We start from the raw sequence: 25,874 nt of genomic DNA on the forward strand, positions 1-25,874 counted from the left end.
ACTCATACAGTCTATGGCTCCAACACAACCAACAAACACCATGTAATGTACTCAACAGGCTTAGTATTTAAAAAAATAAAGAGCTACATCTGCATCCATCTCAGCCATCATCGTCAGGATGTTGTGACTAACTCTAACCCTAACCCAAACTAGTTCTATACACACCCAGCTTCACTTATCAAAAAGGAAACAGCGCAACCTATCAAAGCGGCATGAGATGTCCCAGGAGTCTGATTCTCTTTTCTGCATGTAAACACAGACAGGGCTAGACACCCTGCTGTGACTTTACGATCCAGCTCTGGTCTCTGTTGGACTGCTGCATGCATGTAAACACACTGAATGTTGCTCTGTGGCTGATTCTTCTGGAAACCTGCACCATGTGGAGGGAAAGATGCATTTAACCCATTCTGAAGGAATCCTAGAGGAATATGTCATGCTAGAAAGCTGAAGCTTGGGCATTGTAGGGCCTTCCAACAGGAGCCAACGATTAGCCACAGTGGACCTCAGAGTCAACCAAGGCTCGATCTCATTACAGCACACAAACCCAGGAACATGAGTGAACTGTAGGGTCATGGTCCATGATGGATGGACTCAGATTCCTGAGGCATGCTGACAGATGCTGATGTCTGTCTGTATGGTGTTTGCAGCACAGCTAAAGGGTGTCCTTTTAAATCTAAAGGTGCGCGAGCGCATCTCTTTGCAATCATTTCAGACAAAACAGGGGTTTAGAGGGCTGTGTCTGACCAAAACAGCAGTGCTCTCTGTGTCTCATTGTGCTGACTCTGATGAGATCACGCTTCATGTAAACAGATGCTTCACGATGATGTAGGCGGGCCGTGCGCGTGTGTGATACCTGCTAAAGTCTGGTTCATATTGGGGTAGTGTGACCGCTGGCCGTACTCTCCAGCTGGGGAACAGCGCTGTGGGGGGGGGGCAATTGTGCTTAAGCATGGCACGGTTCAGATGGCCAGTGTGACCACGTCCTAAACATAGACTGTAAAAAACAAAGGACATCCGCTTGCTCTGCTTGAAGTAAGTTCTCCACAAAAACTGCTCCTCCTGGTGGCTGGCTGCAGTATAGGTTCAAAAATATGGCTTTCCAGCCATTCCAGATGGGCTGTGGTCAAACTTTAAAAAATTAATACTCCTCGTAGAAATGTTTCTCAAGTCTGATTGTTGTGGTGATTTGAAGATATTGTTTGGCTGTCTTGAATTCAAGTCCTCTTTTTTTCTGAAAAGTTTTGTTTTCATTAGTTATACTAGGTTAAAAACGAGGCTTTACGTAACGTTTAATGCTAATTGACAGCTGCAGTTCTTGTGTATTTTTTCGGGGATTATAAAATATGTCAGGAGGTAGAGTTAAGAAGTAATTAGACTCTCGAAAGAAAAAAAACAATTATTATTTTTGTCACCCAGCTCGGCTCAGATTCTCCCACAATCCCTCACAGTCTCTACTGCACAGACTCTGACTGCAAACTGCTACAATGGTGGCGCCTGTGATTGAGGTATTTTGGTTTTAAAACCATACAATAATAAATGGCGGAGCCACGCTGTCCACTCTATATACAGTCTATGGTGTTAAATCACAGTTTCCACCAAGCAGTCCAGTATGGATCAGCACAGTTTGTTTCGGTAAAACCTAATCCTGTTTGTGTTTCCAAAGCCAGCCGTGCTCTTCTTGGGAGGCGGTGTTTAAGCTGGATGCTGATAACCGCATCAGTAATAGCCTAACGCCATGACAGCGTACCCCACTAAAGAAACCCTATGAAAAAGACAAAGAGCAATGATGGAAGACATCCAGCAATTTGTCCTATCTGTGATTGGCATGTGTCTCTTTGTTACAAAGAACAATCAAGCTTTGTTTCAGAGAAGTCTGTGAGCCACCAGGAGAAATACAGCAGCCGCTGTTACACAGGAAGTGATGATTCTTTCAACATATTAACAAACTGCAATGTTTCTGGCTCCACCTTCTGGGGTTGGATTGGTTTGGTCTGGCACTCCAACAGGAGTCTCCTAAAAAGGGGGAAGGTACATCCTGGTTATTTAGGGACCTGTCCCGGAATATGTTAGTGGAAACGCCAAAAAATTTGTGCCGCACTGAGACTAACTGAACCCCTTGGTAATTTAATGACTTTGAGACTGCAGTAGTACTAAACGCGTCATTTTCTGTGGAGGTTTAAGAAAACACTAATTATAAGTACCCGACTTTTGAATGTGTTCTTGTTTGAATAGATTTTTGCAAACAGCCAAAGGTTTGAAAAAGTTGCTTCAAAACCAAATTTGCAAAGAATAACTGTAAATGAGGATGAAGGTATGAACAGAAAACAAAGGTGATTTCACACCAATAAATCAAAAACAAATACCAAAGGTGGTCTTATGTTATATATAACTGCTTTAGATATTTGACTCCAAAATCAGTCCATGCTGTTTGAGCTCAAATTGCTTCAAACTCCTGAAGCATCGGACTTTTATTTTTTTTTTCATTTTATTTTACTTTATTTATTTTGTAAACAAGTGTCAATAATACAGTGACAAACACTGCTGATGTACTTAACGCAAATTGAAATGTAATGAGTGGAAGAAATGAGTAAAAAATATTAAGTATAATTAATGTTAATTAATAAACAAAGATTTGTGTCAATTTTTAGATAAAAAAATCCACTCTAAATGCTTATTAAAAGGTTTGCTGTTGTGTCACTTTTTAATTTTTTTTTTTTTTTTTTTTTTTTGGGGGGGGGGGGGGGGGGGGGTGATATCAATCAATTTCAGGTATTGAAGGTAGAGCTTTACTTCTTGTGAATAAACAGGGGCAAAGGGGGTGTGTTTTTACACTTTTACACTTCACAACAGTGAATATGAAATGAAACGGATGCAATTTTTAATTCATAATGAACTCTGTTTTATAACATGTTTAAAGCCCTTCTAAAACCACACGGATCACCGGTGACACCACTGCGCATGTGTATTTACAATACTACTAAATCAATACTTGACAGACTTTGAAAGTTCTACTTCTCCTGGAAATAGGGTGTAAATTATTACACACAGAACTTTTTTGACAAAATTATTGACAAAAATAGACAAAAAAGACAAGGCGTTTTAATTTATATGGCGATTATTATGGTGCTAAAAGGTTTAAATCAACTCTGAGCCCTACAATTTAGTTTTGCATCGAATTTAAATCCTGATCTGAGGGTACCTCCCCGTGACGTCACAAGGACGGGGCGGAGCGGCCCGGCCAATGGGCTCCTTCAAACTGTTCTGCAAACTGAGGACTCGATAAACGATCTAATCTGAGAACCTGGACTGCTGCAGACCTGGGTGCGGGACTCAATGCTCCTGCAGCTCCAGCTCAGGGATTTCACGGATGTTTTCGCTCTTTGACGGGGAACTGTGGATGGAAAGACGCCAGGCCAAGAGGATCCGTGATTAGTGTAGTCCCTGAATGTAAGTGGAATGATCAGGCTTTAGGGGGACAGCAGACCCTCAGAAAACTTGATCTTTTGAGGAGGCGTGTGGAGCTGCAGAGACCTGAGATCTGCGGTAGATTCGATCTCTGCTGGTTCACTTAAAGGAGACGGTGGACTGCAGGTTCTGGAGGATCCTGGGAGGTTTATTGTGATCTTGTGTGGGTTTTAAAAGGATCTGAAGGACTCTAAAGGACTGTGCAGGACCGCTGTGACGGAGTCTGGGACCGATGGAGCGGAGGAAAGCGTCTCCTCTGCAGCTGCTGGTCGTCTCTCTGCTGTCGGCATCAGTCTGCGGATTTCCAGCCAACATCCAGAGGACATCCGAGAGGAACTCCACCGGGACTGGTTCTCAGGTAGACTCCACCTGTGCTGCTCTCACTGATCACCTGCAGGCCTCACTCAGCCCCCTCTGCTTTTCCACAAAGTTGGTTTGATAAAACATCACTGAGACAGATTCTGCTCTGCAAACTGTCTCTGTGCTCAGATTAACAGCCCGTTTCAGCTTCAGCCTACTGCTGTTTCCTCCTTCACTACATGCAGCAGGAGAATAACATAAGTAGGGGAGAGTGGGGTGAGATGAGACAGTAGGTAAGTTGACCCACCCCCTAAATCCTGCAAGCAGTTTCATTCTCTCTGTCCCTGTGATTGAGAGAAATGTGTTGTAATGTTTTAAGTTTGTTTTCTTGACAAAAAAAACTGGTTTTGCTCGTCTTAGTAATTTATTTTACATTTCAGCTCTAACGACTGTTTCGTGACAGCAAATGTTTCCAGGTCTAAGAACATTTATCATACATGTTGATGATCTTCCAGCATATTTAACCATGTGAACTATTTAGCTAAAGGATTAGCCTGAATTTCTAAGCTAGGTCGACATTTTTTCCAAAATGGTAGCTGTGGCGTTAAGTGAGCTAAACTTAGCTTGGGGTCTGGGGTAAATTGAACCAGTGGTTGAACTGGTGTGGAGTGGGCATCTCACAATTACAATATGAGTCATGATTTATTGAGCAGGTTGTTGCTTTTTCCTTTCTTATCACTCAGTGACCTTTTTGGACCATGATAAAGTGACAGATGATTGAGTTCAAACCAAACAACTTATGTTTGCACATTATTTCTCTATGTGAAGGTTTGACAATGTGAGGATAACAAATATAACTCCTACTTTGGTTTAAAGTGAAACTGTTCCTGTTTAACTTTAATCTGTTATTCTGTTCATTCACCCGTCAGTAAAACTAAGAATCTCTAAATTCTCCGTTCTCATCCCATTAAGTTCTGATGTGATGGGGTTGATGTTACAGGCAGACTGAGATCCCAAACTGTCTCATACAGAAACCGTCATTTCTCTTAGTGTCCTCTCTGAATGTGGAGTAGTTAGGTGTTGAGTATGAAAGTCGGCCTAGTTAAGAATCAGAGTTTAAACCTCATCAATGTTCCTCACGTCAGGGTCAAGTTACAGAGGGGTTTTTGTTTTGTCGTTTGCAACTCTATGTAAAGTCCAAGCTGAAGTTCTAGTGGTTGAAGGGTGAAAAAATTGATGAAATGTGGTATCGAGATTTTTTGTTCAACAATTTGAATCCTGATTTCTTCTGTTGTTTAAAAATACGGTTGACAAATTGCAAAAGCTATGACAGGAATGCAAAAATGGGCACAGAAAAGTTATGAAAGTAACTAAATGATTTTCTATATTAACTTCAGCAACTTAGCTTTGCACAGTCTCAACTCATGATGTCCTTCATCATTTTATATTTAGCTTTATGAATCAATCAAAACGTCAGCATTAGAGCTGTATTCATCAAAGCTTAAGTTATAAAAGAAAACAATGATCGCAACTTTTCCGTGTCCATTAGGAAAACTGTCTCCTTAACTTCCGTTGTGGATGTGCTTCTCTTGTGTTGTGGCTTTTGCAAACTGGCTGACACCTATAGTCTTTGTTTGTAAGCTGGGTTGAACAAAAAGTTGAGGTGTCAGATCCTCTGGATAGATCTTAAAAACTGACTCAATGTGATGTGCATTTTTGGGGCAAATATGGCTCCTGATATAGTTTTTAGACATCATCCTTATCATTCAACTTTTTCACTCAGTCTGGTGTAAAAAAAAAAGTGAACTCAGGCCCCGTTTACATGACGCCGAAAACGGTCTATCCCGTGTATTGGTGAATGCTGAGAGCAGAAGTGGAGCAACAGATGCTCATTTTGTTAAAGACAGTCAGTAGATTAAGCAGATTGAGCAGCACAAGCACAACATGGTAGATCGCGACGATCTTAATAATGGTATTGTTGTCCTGTTGTATGCGCTCGCGCGGAATGGAGCATGACATCAGCGTTTCCACTGAAAACGCCAGCTTGCTGTTTACACAGCAACGGTGTCGGCAGTGTTTCAGAAAAATCTCACTCTGGAGGACGTTTTTAAAAGTTTGCGTTTTAGGTCAGCTGAAACGCCATATCCGTGTAAACACAACTTTTGTGTTTCACTCTAAAACTGCTATCCTGTAAATGGCCCCTTAAAATTTCCTTTAACATAAATTTAAATAATGCTCAGCCTTAAAGTGAAAAAAGGAAATTGGTCACTTTACCCCCATGTGGCTAAGTTTACCCACTGACCTGGATCAACTTACCCCTAACCTGGGGTGAGTTGATCCACAAGACAACATTTTTATGGAGGTCAAATTTTCATGTCTTTTTTACATGGATGTATTTTTAGCATTGTCACTGACAGGAAACATCCTGAAGTAAAGACAGACACCTTTGTTTTACTTCTGTATCACTTTACCTTGCCTAGAGGACAGCATAGGTGAAAAGTGGATCCATTTACCCTGCTCTCTTCTATTTATATTACAGTATTTGGAGGCAGTGTAGAATGTTTATAATCAATCAAACCCCAGATTTACCTGAAAAAAGAAAAACACATTAAATGTTGAAACAGAAACACGTTTTTGTAGGATGTGGCTCAGATCTGATGTGAGGGGTAAGGAGGAAACACACGCTAATATGAGTGATGGCACGAAAGATACAGTTCTTAAGCCGCCTGCCACAGTCCCAGCGTGGGAATATTTTGTTTTTTATCAGAATGAACAAAGTGTGAGCTCATGAACACCAACCAGCTGATATGTCGCATTTGTTTGAAAATAGTGGCGACGAAGAAGAAGAAGGGGAGGTGCAGCGGAGCCTTGTTCTTTGACAATCCGCTCTTACTGAGGCTTTTGGTCTGCAAAGTAAATAGAAATAAAAGCGCCAAATGGTGGGCGCTCAAAGACAGCTACATTGCCAAAGAAATGCAGCCCTTCAATACGGTTGAAAGCCAGAAATGTTACAAATGTTTGACAGACAGTACGGATTGACTGGGAAAAAGTACATGTTACAAACAGTTCAGGAACTGTATAAACTCCCTTTTATTTAGGCTATAGTTTTTATTTTTTGGGGGGATTTTTTTTGGAGTTTTGTTTTTTCTTTAGAGACAGGGTCTATGTTTTATTGTTTTTGATTAGTATTAATTATTTTCATTGACATGTTTTTTTTTCTAAAGAGAGTCCATTTCATTTTCATTGTATTTTTTTCTCTTTCTTGTTTGTTAAATGTTTTATATTTTTTGTTTAATTTATTTTATTTAAAAGATCCTGACCTTTTAATTACAGTTAAATACTCTTAAGAAAGTTTCTTGCTTTTGATATGGTGTACTCACTTTATTATCCCATTTATCATAATTACATTAATGAAAAAATGGGAAAAAAAATTAAAATAATATTGACAATAATATCGTTTATCGGCAATAATATTTTGAAAAATTATCATCTAGCAAAATTTGTTATCGTGACAGGCCTAGAGTCAGCATTCTTCCCCTGCAGCCTAAAACTCTTCAACACGCTTCAACATCATAACCTCAACCCAGACCTGCCCTTCATCCCAGAGCCTCTTTCATAGTATGATCTCAGGCCTCATTCAAACAGGAAGTAGTTTGTTCTGCATCCCAAACTTCTCAGAGCTCCTCAGAGGAAAGAGAGAAGTAGAGGACACACAAGAGGAACTTCACATCATCAGCAGAGAGAAAAGCAGAGAAAAGACACGTCACTAATGCAGAAACAGATCAGAAACACTCGCATTCTGGTTTCAGGGAATATTACAGCACCGGGAATTTAACGGGCTCAGAGACAACCAGTATATTATAGTATAACTATATGTAGTTACAATACCAGTACCTACCCTCAACTGTGTGTGTGTGTGTGTGTGTGTGTGTGTGTGTGTGTGTGTGCGTGTGTGTGTGTGCGTGTGTGTGTGTGTGTGTGTGTGTGTGTGTGTGTGTGTGTGTGTGTGTGTGTGTGTGTGTGTGTGTGTGTGTGTGTGTGTGTGCGTGTGTGTGTGTGCGTGTGTGTGTGTGTGTGTGTGTGTGTGTGTGTGTGTGTTTTTCATATCAGGTCTAATCAGACAGTCTGAGAGTTAAACTGTTTCCAGGAGCAGCATCTGAAGAGTGATATCAGTCAGTGTTCTTCATGGTGTCTTGCAGACTTTGATCCGTCGGTTGAAAATAAAAACATGTCACTGTTTTCATGATCAGTGAATGTGTTGTGTAGATGAATTCATAGTGTCTTACCACGTGTTCCTTTCTCACCCTTTAAATTGATCCAAACTGGACTCTGGACATTCTCTGGATGACTCAGATTTCTCTGCAGGGCAGAAGACGGGCGATAATTCTCTTCTCTTCTCAGATAACAGTTAAAGCGTCATGGGGCTGCTCAGTTGTTCAGTTGTTATTGTTCACAATATTTCATTTACTGTGAGCCAGAATGTTAACGTTGTTTGTTTTTATCCTTCATTCATAAATTAAACCAAAGCATTCAGTGCGGTCTTTTCAGAGCACACAGTTTAGAGAGGCACGCTCTTTAGGATACACTGACCTCACTGCAACAAGTTCATAATCACTTTAATCATTGAATCGATATACTCTGTGTGTGTGTGTGTGTGTGTGTGTGTGTGTGTGTGTGTGTGTGTGTGTGTGTGTGTGTGTGTGTGTGTGTGCGTGTGTGTGTGTGTGTGTGTGTGTGTGTGTGTGTGTGTTTCTTGTCTGTGTTTAATGCTTCACCAAACAGAAACAGGAAATGTTCACTGAGACTTCTTTACAGCACTCTCTTGGCAGCAGCTTGAGGATAGCCCTCCTTGTTGTGAACTATCTTTTGAACCTGTTAATTTCACGGCAGGAAACACTTCCTCTCTGTCTGACCTCTCAGGTGACAGCGGGGTTTCATCATGGGGGCCGCCTCCAGACTCTCCAGGAACTTGAGCAGGAAAATCTACTGCAGACTTTGCCCTCTGGTCCACCTCCTCCCAGGTCCGCACACCGCTGGTCCCTACACCATCAGCAGGGTGTCCCCTCCCCACTGGAGAAAGACCCTGAACCCTTCATCCTTGACCTGAAGAACTTTCCAGAGCTGGCAAATGCAGATGTGGGCTCCCAGAACCCCAACATCCAGGTAGGACATAATCTTAAATATTCTAGGCAGACATTAATCCTGTGTCTTGGAGTCAGTGTGTTGTGGACTTGGTGTCACTGAAGGTGTGTTAGTGCCTCTCCTGTAGGTATGGTGAGGTTAATATTCACTGAAGTGCAGGTGTTTTAAACCCTGTTTACACGACGTTTCAAACCAAAAACACAGTGAAAAAAATTGCGTAAACGCTGAGGGACTGAAAATGCTGTAGTACGTATGCCAGGCCTGTAGGTGGCGCTATAACTGTCTTGTTCAGAAGCAGCTTTTGGTAGATCTCCACTGAAGTAGAGTTGAGCCGTTCATCTGGTGTTTTGTTAAATGCTAAGAACAGTGGTGGAGCAACAGATGCTCATTTTGTTAAAGACAGTCACAGATTCAGCAGATTGAGCAGCACAGGCACAACATGTTAGACCACGACGATCGTAACAACGGTACTGCTGTCCTGATGTATGCGCTCGTGCAAAGTGAAGCATGACATCAGTGTTTCTTCTAAAACGCCGGCTTACTGTTTACACGGCAACGGTGTCGGCAGAGTTTCAGAAAAATCCCACTCTGGAGACCATTTTTAAAAGTTTGCGTTTTAGGTCAGCTGAAACGCTGTTTTCGAGTTAATGAGAGTCTGAAACCTACGATACTTTTGCATTTCATCCAAAAACCTATTGTTGTGCAAACGGCCCCATAGTTTAGACCAGGGGTAGGCAACCTAGATCACAGGTGCCATAGCTGGCTTGGAGGCTATTTATGTTGGCAAGCAGAGAATAATTACAATGAGGCAGAGGACAAAATAAATGCAAAATAAATAAAATGAATAAAAACAAAAATAATATATTGTATCCTGTTTAACACTTCACAAAAAACTGAGCACACTATAAATGTTCCTACATAATATAATAACATGACAATTTTACGCACAATGTCAAAAAATAATTTCAAATCATGACATAAAAAGTGTGCATTGATCGGTGTAATCATGGCAATTGAACCAAGTTCCAGTCATTTCTCCAACATGGTTGGACAAGGGAATATGGATTCATTGCCACAGGAGATCAGGCCATGTGTAACTTTTGCTGTGAAAGTGTGTTATGTAGGACATCAAGTGTGCGGCGTCTTTTTGAGACCAAACACAAGAAAAACTTGAGAGATGAGACAGATGGAACTGGAGTCAGTAAAAACAGTGTTAGCAGAGTATGCTAAACAGAGCAGCGTGTTCAAAACGTTTTGTACTGTTAAAAACCAGGAAGCAGAGGGTAGTTATACCACTTCTCACTGCGTTACGACGTATGGACAACTATTTGCTGATGGGGTAAACATAAAGGAGACTTTCCTATTGACTGCCAAATGAATAAAGATACAGTTATGTCCAGAACCAAAGAGATGCATCTTTCAGGAAGAACTGTGGAAAGGCTTGGTTGGTGAAATGGAAGAAAATGTGTCACAGCAGCAAACTCCTGCTCTCAAAGATGCTCCTGAATTTAGCGTGGCTGTGGATGAAAGTGTGAACGTCAACGATGCCCCGTACTTTGTCCTTGTGATGAGATCAGTGATGGAAGACAGATGAGGGAGGAACTCTGCTGTGAGCATGTTCCTACAAAAGTACTGTAAAAACAGATAATCTACAAATGATTGTATGAATGAATTGTCAGCACTTTGGGCATAAGTGTATTTTGAGTTGGTGGAAAAGGTTGCCTACCCCTAGTTTAGACCATCAGTCACAGGAGGGGGTGTTAGGGAGTCCTCTTTAGTTGCTCTGTCCTCAGCATCATGTCTCTCCCTTCCCTCACATTTCTGGCCTAACTGAACAGCTGGTTTGAGTCAGAGCAGCGTCTAAAGTTTCCTCATGCAGTACCTGGAGCAGCAGGGGGGCTCCGTCCAGTCCCTGAGCCTCAGACATCTCCACAGTGTTCATAGAAACACAAGAAAAGGGGAACCACACACACATTAGAAATGAAAAAGCAAAGGTCAAAAGGTTGTACGGATGAAAGGAGGGGAAAGTCGTTACACTCAGACCACTTCTTCTCTATATATATTTGGTGTTGGAGCCTCAGCTGCTACCTCCTCTCTGTAAACTGTTGCTGTTGTTATCAGGGTATCTAGGCTCTGTCAGGACCTGTGTGTGTGTGTACACTGGTGTGACTGTGTGTGAATGAAGATAGAGTCAGGATCAGCTATCAGTTCATCTCTCCATCCCACCATCATTGCTGCCCTCCCTCCATCCCAAACAAAGGCCTCTTTCATCAGAGCTCATTTTCATCTGATCTTTGGAAAACAGACAGGGTGACGTCAGGCTTCTTATCCACTCTTTTTTTAAAGCAAGTCATTTTTTATTAAGACAGCTTTTTTAAAGTTAATTAGAAATGATGCCAAATTTTTCACGATAAACCTGTGTGGATTAGGAAGAGTTCTCTGTGAGTTTCAAACAAAGGCAATAGTTCAGTTTTGTGTTCTAAAACAAACAGGAACCTTCAGTACCAGCTGAAAGCTTCCTCTTAGGAATCATGAGGGTAACAATCAGACTGAACAGCCGGGGCAAGGTTTCATGAAAACTATGAAAAACTTCATGAAACACTGACGTCTTTGGGCTTCTCGTGTGATGTGATGTTTGTGTTTGTTTTGTAGCTTTGCAGATAATTTGACACCTACCGGCCACCGTAGTTAAGTGATTTTATATAAAACACTGACTTTGTAATCAAGTCTGGGGAATGGGGGAAATAAGTATTAAACGCGTCAACTTTTTTCTCATTACATTTATTTCCAAAGCTGCAATTCAAACAAAGTTTCTCCCAGACATTGGTATTAACTCAAATAATCCACACATGACAAGAAATCACAACGTTCAGGTCCATAAATAATGATTATGGTGAATTAAGTACAATAACACAGGAAAAAAGTATTGAACACACCATGGAAAGGCTGAATACTTTGGCAAGGAAATGCACCATACCACCTGAAATCTGTCAGTAATTATCACTTGAACTTCCAATCAGCTGGGCTAGAGCAAATTGATGGTCCTATAAAAAAGGTTGTTTTTTCACCAAGCAGTTAAATACAACACACCTCGTGATGGGTAAGGGCAAAGAGCTCTCTGAAGACATTCACAACCTGATTGTTGCTCAGCATCAGAATGGAACTGGTTGCAGACTTATATCAAAGCACTTGAATATTCCAGTCAGCACCGTTGGGGCCATGATTCGCAAGTGGAAGAACACCACCTTACCAACAACAGGCCACGCACAGGAGCTCCTTGAAGATTTCTGACCATGGAGTCAGAAAGAGAGTCAGAATAGTACTCACTGAGCCAAGGACCACCCTGAAAGTGCTCCAGAAAGACTTGGAGGCAGCAGGTACAATTGTTACAGAGAAAACAATAGACAATGCACTCCACCTCCATGGCCTCTATGGACGCTCAGCCCGCAAGACTCCATTCCTCGAGAAAAGGCATGTTGAAGCTGGTTTAAAGTTTGCTAAACAGCATCTTGACAAGCCTGTAGAATACTGGGAGAATGTTGTCTGGTCAAATGAGACCAAAACTGAACTTTTGGGCTGTCCTACTACATACCATGTTTGGAGGAGAAATGGCACTGCACATCACCCAAAAAACACTGAACCAACAGTGAAGTTTGGAGGTGGAAGCATCATGGCATGGGGTTGTTTCTCATCTCATGGCATTGGCAAACTTCATATAATTGACGGAGCAATGAATGGAGCCATGTGTCAGGAAATTCTTGATATGATTCTGCTGCCATCCACCAGGATGACGAAGATGAGACGTGGCTGGACCTTCCAGCAGGACAATGATCCAAAGCCCACGGCAAAGTTGACTCTCAAATGGTTTCAAAAAAAGAAAATCAATCTGTTAGAATGGCCTAGTCAATCACCTGACTTAAATCCAATTGAACATTTGTGGAAAGAAGTAAAGAAAAGGGTTCACCAGAGGGCACCAAAGAATATTCCGGATTTAAAGACAATCTGTGCAGAGGAATGGGCCAAAATCACACCTGAGCAGTGTGGGCCATTAGTTCAAACATACAAGAAGCTTCTGGAAGCTGTCATTGCAAACAAAGGCTTCTCCACTAAGTATTAGATGAGTCTCAGTTAGCGTGTTCAATACTTTTTTCCTGTGTTATTGTACTTAATTCCTCATAATCATTATATATGGACCTGAACATTGTGATTTCTTTTTATGTGTGGATTATTTGAGTTAATACCAATGTCTGGTAGAAATTTTGTTTGAATTGCAGCTTTGGAAATAAATATAATGGGAAAAAAGTTGACGTGTTCAATGCTTACTTTCCCTACTGTATCTCACTGAATGTTGAGTAAAGTGATTTTATTTCACACCAACTGTTGAGAGACATCTTTTTTGAACGGGCAGAGATAGACGTGTGGAACATTGTGATGGATGGGAATGTTTCTTGTTGAGCTCAGTGCATGGTCTGAATGCTCGTCATGCTCAGTGACCCACAGTTTATCTGACAGTGTTCATGCTAGGAGTAGATAATCTGTAAAAACCTGTTGATTGAAAAATAACGTTCATAATTAAATGAAGAGGGTTAAGTAATGTCAGCGATCTGAAGACAACTGTAGACGTTATTTAAAACTTAAAACTTAAAACTTTATTTTTTTCTTGTGATATGTCATAAACATCCTGTTAGATCACTGAAGTAAGAGAGAGAGTGTGTGTAAGGCCTTGTGGGTAAATAAGACCTTTCCAAGCATAATAAAGGAGCTTCATGGCTCCAGGTGGGTCTCATTGTGTACCAGTACAGGTATAACACCTCTGTCTCTGTGGCAGGTGTCCATCGAAGTAGTGGAGGACTCTCAGACTGAGGTAGAGATGGATCTGGCCAAAGAGAACCAGCGTAATGACTGGTCCAAGTGGGCCAGCAGCCACAGGAACCTATTCTGGCCTCTGTTCTGGGAGTACCCGGATCAGCTGGGGAATGGGAGAGACAGTCCAGAGGAATACGGCTATGACCCTGACGAGCCCGTTGTGAGTGGGTTGGACGGGAACTTGGAGGGTCACTGGAACAAAGACTGGGATTCAAACTACGGTAAGAAAGAATGGTCTTTAGGGATGAAGGATTCAGTTTAAAAATGAGATGTAATGAGAGCCGGCTTTGACTCACAGCCAGCAGCTTCTCACTGTCAGCTGAAAGCCAGTGCTGCCTCACCCAGTCCAAATCACAAGCATGATTTTCAAACTTTAATTCAGTCAGATCCATCTCAGCTTGTGCTCTGTCTCTCCCTTGTTTATCTTTCTTCTGCTCTTCTGTCTTTTTTCTGTCTGACAGTTAGGCTCCAGTGTCCACCATCACTACAAAATTAATCACAGAAATTGTTTTGAGCAGAGAAAAACTCTGATCTCTCTTCTCTCTACAAAATTTCATCAGCTGGCGTGGTGTTGTCATAGAGACGTCATAGTGCCGTAAATCAATGCAGTCCTGCTTGACCCAATCAGGAAGCTTCCATATCTAGAAAGGAGACTTTCAGGATTGCTTAGAAACTCCTCACTATGGCCCTCATTTATCAATCTTGCGTGAGAATTGGCGCAGATCAAAGCTGAATGATCCAGGAGTGGAGCTTCTGTCAGGCGGTCTGGAGAGTCCACACTGCAGACTGGAGACTCTGAGGTCAGTTCACTGACTGAAGCTCAGACTTTCATTGTTCAGCTTTTCTTTCAATTTTTTTCTAAGTTTTCACTTTTTTTGTTTTGTACATTTTGGGAGTTTTTTGAGCATGAAAGTCAAAAAGTCTCTCAGGTCAGGATTTTCCAGGAGTGCTGAACTCTTGTTGGAGTAAGGGAAAGTGGAGGAGTAAAGAGCTGGACTGGGCAGGTTTTGAGGCTGCCTCAGACCCACTATGGCCCTCATTTATCAATCTTGCCTGGGAATTTGCGTAGACCTGGGTGTAAAAATCAGCTTACAGCAACGTTCCTGTGTGATTTATGAAATGTGCTTGCTAGGGGCCAATCACGGCGTACACCTGATCAGCTGTTGATAAATGTGGCAGCTGAGAACTATCGTATTTTACACGCCGCTAAATATTCAAGGTTCAGCTGGCTGAACTCAGAATTTACGACATGGAGGGACACATTAAAAAAGGGAAAAGGGGAACTTCTCCATGCTGGGGATCTACAACGCCATAGCAACAGAGGTAGAGAGAAAATGACACGCGTTGTTTGGCAACCAGAAAAGTGGCGTCCGAGCATCAGAAAAAAACTTGTTTGCAAGGAAATCACTGCAGCCGTCACCGACGTGGATGTGACAAACTAAAATACAACAGAGTTTTAAACTTTGATTTACACAGCCCTCATTTATATCTTGATTATTCAAGAAGCCACAATATTATCAAATGTTGCTGTTCAGGTCCAGAAACCTGGAAAGTTGTCTTTTAAAAATGTGTTTGAGCTCTGAAAGAAGCTGCAGACTCCAGCCTGAACCTGTCACAGACTGAGGAAGGAGTGGAGCTGAAGTGTGTCGATCGTGCGCAATTATGCACGGGTAGACCGGAGTTTATGATCATTTGTACCACAAGATTAGCAGGTTGTTTGTGATCCCATGTTAATGAACATCTTTTGCTATGAAATAGTCACTTTTTTGCACACAGTAGCTGGAGTCTGACAGGAGCACAGCAGCAGACCGTCCACATCTTCGATCCAGAGGAACCTACAAAACAAACTCAGATCCTCCCAGAGAGGTGTATGGTCAGTAACTATAACAGGACATTAAGACTAGAAGTTAGACTGACAGAAAAAGAGGGAAACAGGAGCCCTGTGTGTCAGTTCCCCCCAGCAGTCTAAACCTATAGCAGCATGACTAAGAGCTGGTTCAGACCTGATCCAGCTCTAACTGTAAGCTTTATCAAAAAGGAAAGTTTTAAGTTTACTCTTAAAGGTTGAGACCGTGTCTGCTCCCCGGACCTCAACCGGTAAGTTATTCCAAAGAAGAGGAGCCTGATAACTAAAGGCTCGACCTCCCAGACTACTTTTAGAGACCCCAGGTACAACGAGCAGACCTGCATGCTGAGAACGCAGTGACCTAGATGGATAATACAGAACAATTAAGTATTTAAGATCGGATGGCCCGATGCCATTAAGCGCTTTGTAAGTCAAAAGAAGAATTTTAAACTCTATCCTAGATTTTATAGGTAACCAGTGTAGAGACGCTAACACTGGAGAGATGTGCTCTCTCCTCCCAGTCCAAGTCAGTACCCGAGCGGCAGCATTCTGAACCAGCTGAAGAGTCCTAATAGACTTATTAGGACAGCCGGATGAAAGAGAGTTACAGTAGTCCAGCCTAGAAGAAACAAAAGCATGGACCAGTTTCTCAGCGTCGCTCCGAGACAAGATGTGTCTAATTCTCTTGATATTGCGAAGATGAAAAAATGCCGTCCTTAAGACCTGTTGGATGTGAGAGTTAAAGGACAGGTCCTGTTCGGAAAGAACCCCCAGGTTCCTGACAGTGGTGCTGGAAGCCAAGCTGATGTCGTCAGAGGCGGCAATGTTGTTCAAGAAAGCTTCTCTGAGATGTTTAGGTCCAAGAACCATGACTTCAGTCTTCTCTGAGTTCAGCAGTAAGAAGTTTCTGCTCATCCAGGACCTTACGTCTTTGAGGCATGCTTCAAGATTAGATAAGCGGTTGGTTTCTTCAGGCTTCATTGACAAGTAAAGCTAAGTGTCATCTGCATAGCAGTGAAAGTTTTTGCAGTGTTTCTTCAATTTAGTGCCGAGAGGAAGCATATACAAGATGAAAAGAATAGGTCTGAGCACTGAACCCTGAGGAACTCCATATTGCACCCTGGTGTGCAAAAAAGAGACGTTGTTCACATGAAAAAACTGATATAGAGCCGAAAGATATGATCGAAGCCAGGCTAAAGTGGTTCCTGGGATACCAAGAAGACTTTCTAATCTCAGCAGAAGAATGTGATGATCAATAGTGTTGAAAGTGGCACTAAGGCTACGTACAGACTGCAGCTCTTAATGCTCAATTCCAATTTATTGCTCAAATCCGATTTTTGTGTTTGGCTGTTCAGATAGCTCCTGTAATGTGACCTGACTGTAGACTGTGATGTGAACAGCTCACGCTTCAGAAGTGACACACATGCTCAGTTCAACAATAATGACATTACGCACAGCACGGTGTGATGAAGAGCAACAAACACAGAGAAAAACTGAGCTTCACAATGCTGGAAAGTTTGTTTCCATAACGCAAAACCTGATGTTACAGCTGCTCACCTTGAGTGAGCTCTTATTAAAGTAATTATGGCTGTAATTTATTTCTTATAAACCTTAAGGCGGACACTCTCTCCTGCACTGGGGTCTCTCCCGCACCGGGGTCTCTCCCGCTGACCCTGCTACATCTCTGAGCCGTAGTGCGCTGAACAGGTGAACAAAGAGGGAAAAACTTAGTTTTGTCATCTGTTCTGATGTTTCATAGTTTATCTGGGGGCAGATCAGACAGGAGCAGACGGATCTCTGACTGACGCTGTCTCGTAGGAAAGTACAGCAGCGCGCAAATACACACGGATGAGATGGACAGTGGTGGATCATTGGTGTCTCTGCATCCTGTAAACTGTTATTTTAGCCGGATTAATCCATTCAAAAAGTCGGCGCAGTGTTAATAAACTAAGTTTGTTAGATATCATAATACAAGCGTACGATTCATTCACTTTTATCCTGTATTGTTTGTGTAATTGAGACGCCAGTCGATCGCCCCAGCGCTCTCTCACTTTTTCTCATCACTCATCCTTTTATGCATTGTTTAATCAAGCTTGTAGCTGGATGAATAACTAAAACTCTTTATTTAAAAAAAAAAAAAGCATAAGTACATAGATACACTTTTTAATAATCATGTCTATATTAACCTCTAACTATGTTCTGTCCATGAAGTGACTTTGAAAACATTTGTCCTGAGGTAAACTGCTGCTGTAGAATGAAGTCAAAGTTGCATTAAATGCGACCTGGCTGTTCAGACCGCGGTCGCATTCAAAAAAATCAAATATGTATCTGATTTAATACCACATTTGAAAGTGGCTTGAATCTGATTTAAAAAAAGGTCAGATTCAATGCGACTTGTGCTGTTCACACTGTCAGAAACAAATCATATACAGGTCACATTTGAGACAAAAAGTCAGATGCGGGTCACTTTTCAGCCAAAAAATCAGATGCGGGTCACTTTTCAGCCAAAAAATCAGATTCGGGTCACTTTTGACTGCAGTGTGAACGTAGCCTAAGATCGAGCAAGAAGAGCACAGAAAGAAGACAATTTCTTTGCGAGGACATGCAGGGACTGATAAGGAAATTGATAAAGTATGGGATCAATATGCAGAATGGATAAGGGCATTTGTATCTATGAAATCTTATCAATACCCATCCCTTGGTATGGGTCACAGTCGAGCAAAAAATCTGATCCAGATCCCTGTGGACTGCAGTGTGAACACAGACTGATCATCGTTGCCTTCATCCTGAATTCAGGTCACACAGCGTTTCTCTGTGGACTGGGTTCTGTCTAATCAGCTTTTCTGGTCAGTACCTGGACTTGTTTTTATCCGTTCCTCTGAGCTAAAAAGGGCTGGAGAGTCTCTAGGACACACACCTCCCCTCTTTTTGAGAAATGAACATGATGTCAGTCATACAGATGGAAAGACTTAAGTTCCTGGGGTCTGACTTCACAAAGACATTTTTGGCTCCTTGGGGCCCATTTCTCCTCTCGCTGAATGAGGCTAACGTGAAACAAAAACAGATCTTCTTCTTTTAGAGTGCAGCAGAGACTCCATGCTCAGCAGCTCTGAGTGCACTCTGCATTCAGCAGCTCTGCAGTGAACACATCAGGATTTTTTATTTTAACTTAATCCTTTCATGAATTATTAATTCACTTATTTATCTATTAATGAATTTTCTATCATTGTAATTTTTGAAAATCTGATGATAGAAGATGACAGAAAACCAAACTGAGTCTCTGAGTTTGTGTTGTTTGACAGCGGAATAACACACAGAGGAGATTACTTTATCAAAACCCAAACCCTTTTTTTTTACACCTTGATAACACTCCTGACTGGTTTATATGTATTTCATCATGTTTTCACTCTGCCAGTTCATTTGGAAACTTGGAGCAGTGTTCTCACCGTTAACGGCCTTCATGTCTGCAGAGCCTCCTCCCTCTGCTGTCGTTTACACACCGAGCCGTATGACTCAGAGGTCCCACGCTGCCGTTAGTCGCCTCTTTAATGGCATAACTCACATGCACCAGCTGGGTGAGGAATTCACAGCCAACTTCAAAGAGTAACATTTCTCCCTCCACTGTCCTCCATTTTTCAGAGGATTCTTCCTCCTCTTCATCTTCATCAGCTTCCCCCTCACTAAATCTTTTCACCCCTGTCATATTTTACCCTCTCCTTTATTTCTCCTTCTTCAGAGTTTGAGGAGGACTGGAGTGACTGGGCTCCCTGCAGCGCCACCTGTGGACACGGCACTCAGAAGCGCACTCGTTCCTGTGGCTACGCCTGCATTGCTACTGAGTCTCGGTCATGTGATCTGGAGGTCTGCACAGGTCAGAAGCTGAGAGTCTATGATGTGGTACTACATGAAATCTGTGGCATTTATTGAGGAACTTGACTCTGAGGACTTACCCTCAAATAGGTCACGCTGCACTGGATGGAGAAGTAACACCAGCAGTGTGGTGGAGAGAGTGAGAAGTGTTCTGCTGGGATCAGCATTTATCCTCAAAGATCATTTAAAGTTGGAGGGGAGGTTCCCAAACACATATGGTTGTAGGAAGGGTTCATGTAGTCATACCGTCAGATGAGGAATGACACCATGATGTGTTCCTGCGTACTCTGAGTCTGACTGACAGATTGAGGGCAGAAGGACATATATGGTTCACTATCAAACGGGCTGTTTTCCCGTTACAGTAGAACAGAGGTCTTTCTGCTCCTGCTGTGACCTTAAGCTTCACTGCAGAAAGTGAAACCTTGTCCTTCATATGAGCCACTTTCACCTGACAAGTCCAGAAAACTATTTTATTTTAAGATATGAATCCAAAACTGGCACCTGAGTTGTCTGTAAAGAGAAAACAATGTGCCAATGAGGTAACGGTCCCGTTTGGTGTCTTGTATTGAGACTTCATTCTTATTTGAAGACTGAAAAACATTATTCCTTCACATATTGGTAAAGAGTGAACTGAACAACTCCATTTGCAAACCAGGAACAGGATCTCCAACCAGTGTCCATCGGCCTTGTATAACAAATAATCTGACACTGACAAAAAATGTGAAAGGAAAGCATAAAACAATAATATGTTAAAGGTGTCATCTTTAAAGGCTTTGTTTTTCTATAGCATTGAATTCCTCAAAGGAATTCCTCCGGCATTCTTATACTTCATTTTAGTCAAATCAGAGGAAAATGATTTAACATGGTTCCAATAGAATAGAATAGAATAGAATAGAATAGAATAGAATAGAATAGAACTTTATTGTCATTGTAACAAGTTAGGGCTGCACAATATGGCCAAAATCCAATATCTCTATATTCTGGATACACAGTCGATATTCGGATTTCTCCTCTAAATCACTATACTAATGTTTAATCCAACACTTTGATGCATAAAATGACATCATTATAATGATTCAAGCAGACATTTTAGTTGGATTTTTAAAATTTAAATGCAAAAAGGAGAAATCTCAATCAGGTAAAGTTTAGCAAACCTATTATTTTAAACCAAACTTTATGTAGTTAAATATTTTTAGTTCCAGTAAAATAATTCATTTAGATTTATTCAACTGGCTGATTATATTTCATAATATAATATAATATAATATAATATCATATAATATCATATCATATCATATCATATCATATCATATTATATTATTTTATATTATAGAATAGATTAGAATAGAAATACTTTATTTATCCCCGAGGGGAAATTCAGGAGTCACAGCAGCATTTAAGAAAACAAAAGTAAGAAAGTGTATAGAAAGTGCAAAAAGGTCCACAAGAAAATAAATGACAACATCCCGTTCACCACTCTCCAGCCCAGCCAGTCTCCACCTCCACAGGGTCCAGGACTGAGCCTCCCCAGGCGAAGCTCCTCCAATTGCTACCGTAGTCCAATGTCAACTCCGTCAGCCACGTCCATGAACAGCACGATGCCACTCTGCCCTCCAGCAGCCCCTCTGCCGCTGGGTTAACACGGCTAGCTGGTCCATCCCACCAGAGATAGATCCCACATTCCCAACAACGATGGATGGAAGGACAGGTCCATGACATCACCTCCCAGCTCACACCCGAGAACCAGCACGTCGTCCTCACCTCCTCCTCCTCGCCTTGAGGGAAATCATCAAGCCCTACACTAGTTAGCATTGACATGCTACAGGCTGCTAACAGCTAATTTCACATGTAAACAATGCAGCCATGGTTACATGTAGGATCTCCAGACAAACACAGGAGAAAAGTCGTAAAAATGTCACTGAAGCCACAAAAAGTTTGGTGTCCATGACCAACAATGAACCATACAAAGTGATGATCCAGTCCAAATACAAAGATGACGAAAAAGTAAAAAAAAATTACAAGAAACAGAAAATAAATAAATGAAACTATTATTATAATTATTATTAAATTATTATTATATTAAATTATATTATATTATATAATATTATATTATATTATATAATATTATATTATATTATAGTATGTTATAGTATATTATATTATATTATATTGCTTTCAAAATATGAACTAAAGTTGGAGATAATATTACTTTTGTTTTCATAAAGGAGCTACCTGGATAATGTTGGTCATGCTGAAAGGACTCTAGAGACTTCTGTCTTTGAGCCTGGAGTCTGGTTGACTTGTATTGGATTGGGGTTAGTCCTCTGATAATATCCCAACTTGCAGTATTTTAGTATTCAGCTGTAAAATAGCATCAAACTCATCTGCCGCCATGTTTCGAGCAGTGCACAGCTGATTGCCATGACTGAACGACACTCGGGGGGGGGGGGGGGGGGGGGGGGGGGGGGGGGGGGGGGCAGAGTGCGCAGAAAAGCGAAAGTGAAAGTTAAAAACATTCAGCGTTTGTTTCTCGTTGTGGGGAGCTGGAAGAGAATCAGGGATCAAACCCAAATAAGCAACTACATTCTAGAAAACAAGCCCCGGGAACCTGCAACCAGAGACTGACTCCTTGTTCACACAGGAGCCGCCGCGCCGTGCGCATGGCGCTTGGCTGTTCACACATGAAGCGTTTTCTGCTGCGCTCTGACGCGCCAATTAGACACTGACTCAGCTTGGCAGAGATCGGACGTGTCTGTCTGCTCTGTCCAAACTTTACAACTGGCGCTTGCGGTGCATGTGGCTCGCGGTGCATGTGGCTCGCGGTGCACGTGGCTCGCGGAAAACATAGAGAGAAGCGGAGTGGAGGCGCTCCAGAGCGCAAGCCGTTCCGCCCGCGTGCTGTGTGAACAATTACATCGGTTAACCCCGGAGCCGATCTGACACGGCTATGTGCAGCGCCTCCGTTCCACGTGCAGCGCGTCCTGTGTGAACCTTGCGTAAGACGTGTAAGCAACTTTTCATCTCTCCTCTCCTAGTATCATAACACGCATGCGCAGGAGAATTTTTCTGGGTGGGCAGGGGAGCGTTGTGCTTGCTGTGAGAGGAGCACCGGCTGAGCAGCAGAGAGTGAAACGAGCAAATCACCGAAGACATTTACATTCCTACTGCTGAAAACATTTAGTTTTCTGTTTATACTCGATAATTGCTATAAAGCTGTTTGATACGTCTCACGTGCAAAGACCCGCAATACATCGAGTATACTCGATACATCCCCCAGCCCTGTAACAAGTACAACGAAATTGAAGTCACAGCAGCAATCAAGCAAACAAAAGTAAGAAAGTGTATAGAAAGTGCAAAAAGGTCCATAAGAAAATAGATGACGACAGCTTGTCCATCTTGTCCAGCCCAGCCAGTCTCCACCTCCACAGGGTCAAGGACTGAGCTTCTTCAGCAGTCTGTTCAGTCTCTGTCTCCTGGATCCTGTCTGCTCACAGCAGGTGAAGCTCTTCCAGTGTGGTGTTGGTGTCTGATGTTAGCTCTGTTAGCCATGTCTGTGAATAGCACGATGCTACTCTGCCTTCTGGTATTCCCTCTGTTGCTGGGTTGGCACAGCTAGCTCGTCCATCTTATTGGAGATAGATCTTACGTTCCCAACAACGATGGATGGAAGGACAGGTCCATGTCGTCACCTCACAGCTCACACCTGAGAACCAGCACGTCATCCTCACCTCCTTCTCCTTAGCTTGTGGGGAGACATCAGGCCTTACACCAATTAGCATTGACATGCTACAGGCTGCTAACAGCTAATTCCACATGTAAACAATGCAGCCATGGTTACATGTAGGATCTCCAGACAATTACAGGAGGGAAAGTAGTAAAAATATCACTGAAGACACAAAAAGTTTGGTGTGCATGACCAACAATGAACCATACAAAGTGATGATCCACTCCAAATACAAAGATGACGAAAAAGAGACGAAAAAATTACAAGAAATGGACAAAGAAGAGAGAGCTGCTGCAAAAGGCAGCCATAGCCAACAGGGCGGCGCCTAGCAACATCAATAGAGAAGATTTAACTATGAGCTGAAGCCTGAATTATGACACCAGGTTTACATTTACAACACAAGCTGTTTTAAGCTTCTTCTGTTTTTTCTTTTGTTTGTGGCTCCCTGAAGGATAGCTTATCTTCATTTTGAAAACCCTCCTAACTCAGGACGCGGCAGCACCGCTACCTGCTGCAAGAGGTGAGGGTGGGGCCCCTTTAGGGAGTTGTACACAGCTGACACTGTCATTGCAAACTGGTTTCATAGTCACTGCTCTGTGGTTATTCAAAGCTCTCTGGGGCCCCCTTCTGGCTCAAGCACTTGCCTGTCCTGCCTGTTGGCATGTGGTGCCCTGGGGACATGAGCATATCTCACTCTGGAGACAGTGAATGCATCCTGGGAGGATGTTCAAAGTTATGGAGCACAGTGTTAAACGGCAGCTTACATGCAGCAATCCAACCAGCAGCTGTCGTTAACGCTTGTGGGAGTTTTATAAGCCAATCAGGACAGTTTCCAACAGAATAACTGGTTTAAGTGTAAAGTAAAGTGTTTCTAAGCTTCTAAAGCTGCTGTTTTTTCTGTTTCTTGGAGGAAGTCTTGTCTTCTAAACTCAAGTTAAGATCTATTGAATTCAGTAAACGTTGAAGAGTAAAGGAGAGGAATTTTTGCATCCACTGAAAAAGGATGTAGTTGCTGCTGCTCTCATGCCCTGAGATGGAGCAGAAGGAGGAGGCAAATGGTTCAGAGTTGATGAAGAGATAATTATTTGGAGGAAAAGTCTGTGTTAACAAACGTTCTCTCTGACACAGACTCTGTTCTCTCTGTGACTGATCACCCAGACGTCAGGACCAACAGCTCTGACTCTTTGCAGACATGTGAGTACAGAAACTGTTTTATACAGTAATTATTAAGGTAATCATTCTGTAATACATCAGCTTTATGTCAGCTCTGTATTTGCACTAATGCTATCCATCTTAATGATGTTAAATACTCAAACTTTTAACCAAATTTTTATTTTTTTCTCCTATCTTTCAGATGTGGACAGCTGTGAGAAGTGGCTGAGCTGTAAAAACGACTTCCTCCAGAAATACCTGCACCAGGTGCTGACTGAATTACCCAGCTGCCCCTGCTCTTACCCAACAGAAGCCGTGTACAGCACGGTGAACATTGCCGACTCCAACCTGAGGAAGACGTACCGCTGGAAAGACGCTAGTGGACCAAAAGAACGTCTGGACATCTACAAACCCTCAGCTCAGTTCTGCATCCGCTCCATGCTATCGTACCACAGCACCACGCTCGCTGCCCAGCACTGCTGCTACGACAACCACATGAGGCTAATCACACGGGGCAAAGGAGCCGGAGCCCCTGACCTGATCAGCACCGAGTTCTCACCTGAGCTGCACTACAAGGTGGACATCCTGCCCTGGATCCTCTGCAAGGGGGACTGGACCCTGTTCCACTCCAAAAGACCTCCTAACAATGGACTCGACTGTAAGGACAACCCCCCTGATCCAGACTTTCAGACTGAAATGAGAGAGGCCAGAGAGTACTGAGACCAAGACGATGGTCGATATCTGGATGAGACAACAAGGGTGAGAAAGAGTTGAACAGAATATGGACAAAAAGGGTTCTGAGCCAGGTTTCCCTCCGTCAGACCAAACTGTAAGAGTCCTGAAGATGAAGGAGGGTGTAGACATGTGGGATGTTTGTCACCTGTCCTCCTGTGTTACCCTGACCTGGGATTTTTAACCCTGTCCACGTGGATGTTTACCTGTCAGACCTCCTGCAGCTGAAGAACATTTGACCTGTTTGTTCTTTTTTCTGTTTATTACTGCATCTCTAAGGAACAACAGAGTGTTTCCATTGGCTGAGCGGCAGTCAAAAAAAAAACACAGGAACACAAACGCTCAATAATGTCAGATAAGCTGCACAGAGACAATCAGTAAAGGGAGCATTAACTTTTGTGTGTGTGTGTGTGTGTGTGTGTGTGTGTGTGTGTGTGTGTGTGTGTGTGTGTGTGAAGCCTACGCTCGCTTATTTATTGGCTTTTAAACTTCCTGAATTGGATTTATTGACTTCCAATGAATAAATTTATTTTAACTACTAACTTTTGATCATTTTTACTCAGATTTAGATTATCATGTACACATTTCTCAGACATTCAGTGAAGTAGTGGGTATTCTTAAATATTTCTGGAATGTTGGTGTCAAATGTGAGAAACCAACCTCATCCCTGTGACGGGGAGCAGGAAGTGCTCGGCTCATTCCCCTGGCTGCTCAGGCCCTCTCCTGCTGAGCTGGCAGCGGTTGGTCTTATGGTTATCTATTACTGAAGCTGGTACA

At 42.3% G+C, this 25,874-nt stretch overlaps 1 protein-coding gene across 1 annotated transcript; it reads left to right on the forward strand.

The window, feature by feature from the left end:
* Positions 1-3,235: 3,235 nt before the first annotated feature.
* Positions 3,236-25,874, forward strand: LOC141806518 (isthmin-2-like). Its single transcript, XM_074692091.1, has 6 exons — positions 3,236-3,823; positions 8,686-8,928; positions 13,736-13,994; positions 19,356-19,490; positions 24,342-24,407; positions 24,568-25,874. The coding sequence occupies exons 1-6, from the start codon at positions 3,698-3,700 to the stop codon at positions 25,083-25,085; spliced, it is 1,347 nt and encodes a 448-aa protein (XP_074548192.1). The 5' UTR covers positions 3,236-3,697; the 3' UTR covers positions 25,086-25,874.

The sequence above is a fragment of the Halichoeres trimaculatus genome, unplaced genomic scaffold, assembly GCF_033239565.1.
Source record: "Halichoeres trimaculatus isolate MK-OKI-2021-1 unplaced genomic scaffold, fHalTri1.1 fHalTri1_scaffold_17, whole genome shotgun sequence".
NCBI classification, from domain to species: domain Eukaryota; kingdom Metazoa; phylum Chordata; class Actinopteri; order Labriformes; family Labridae; genus Halichoeres; species Halichoeres trimaculatus.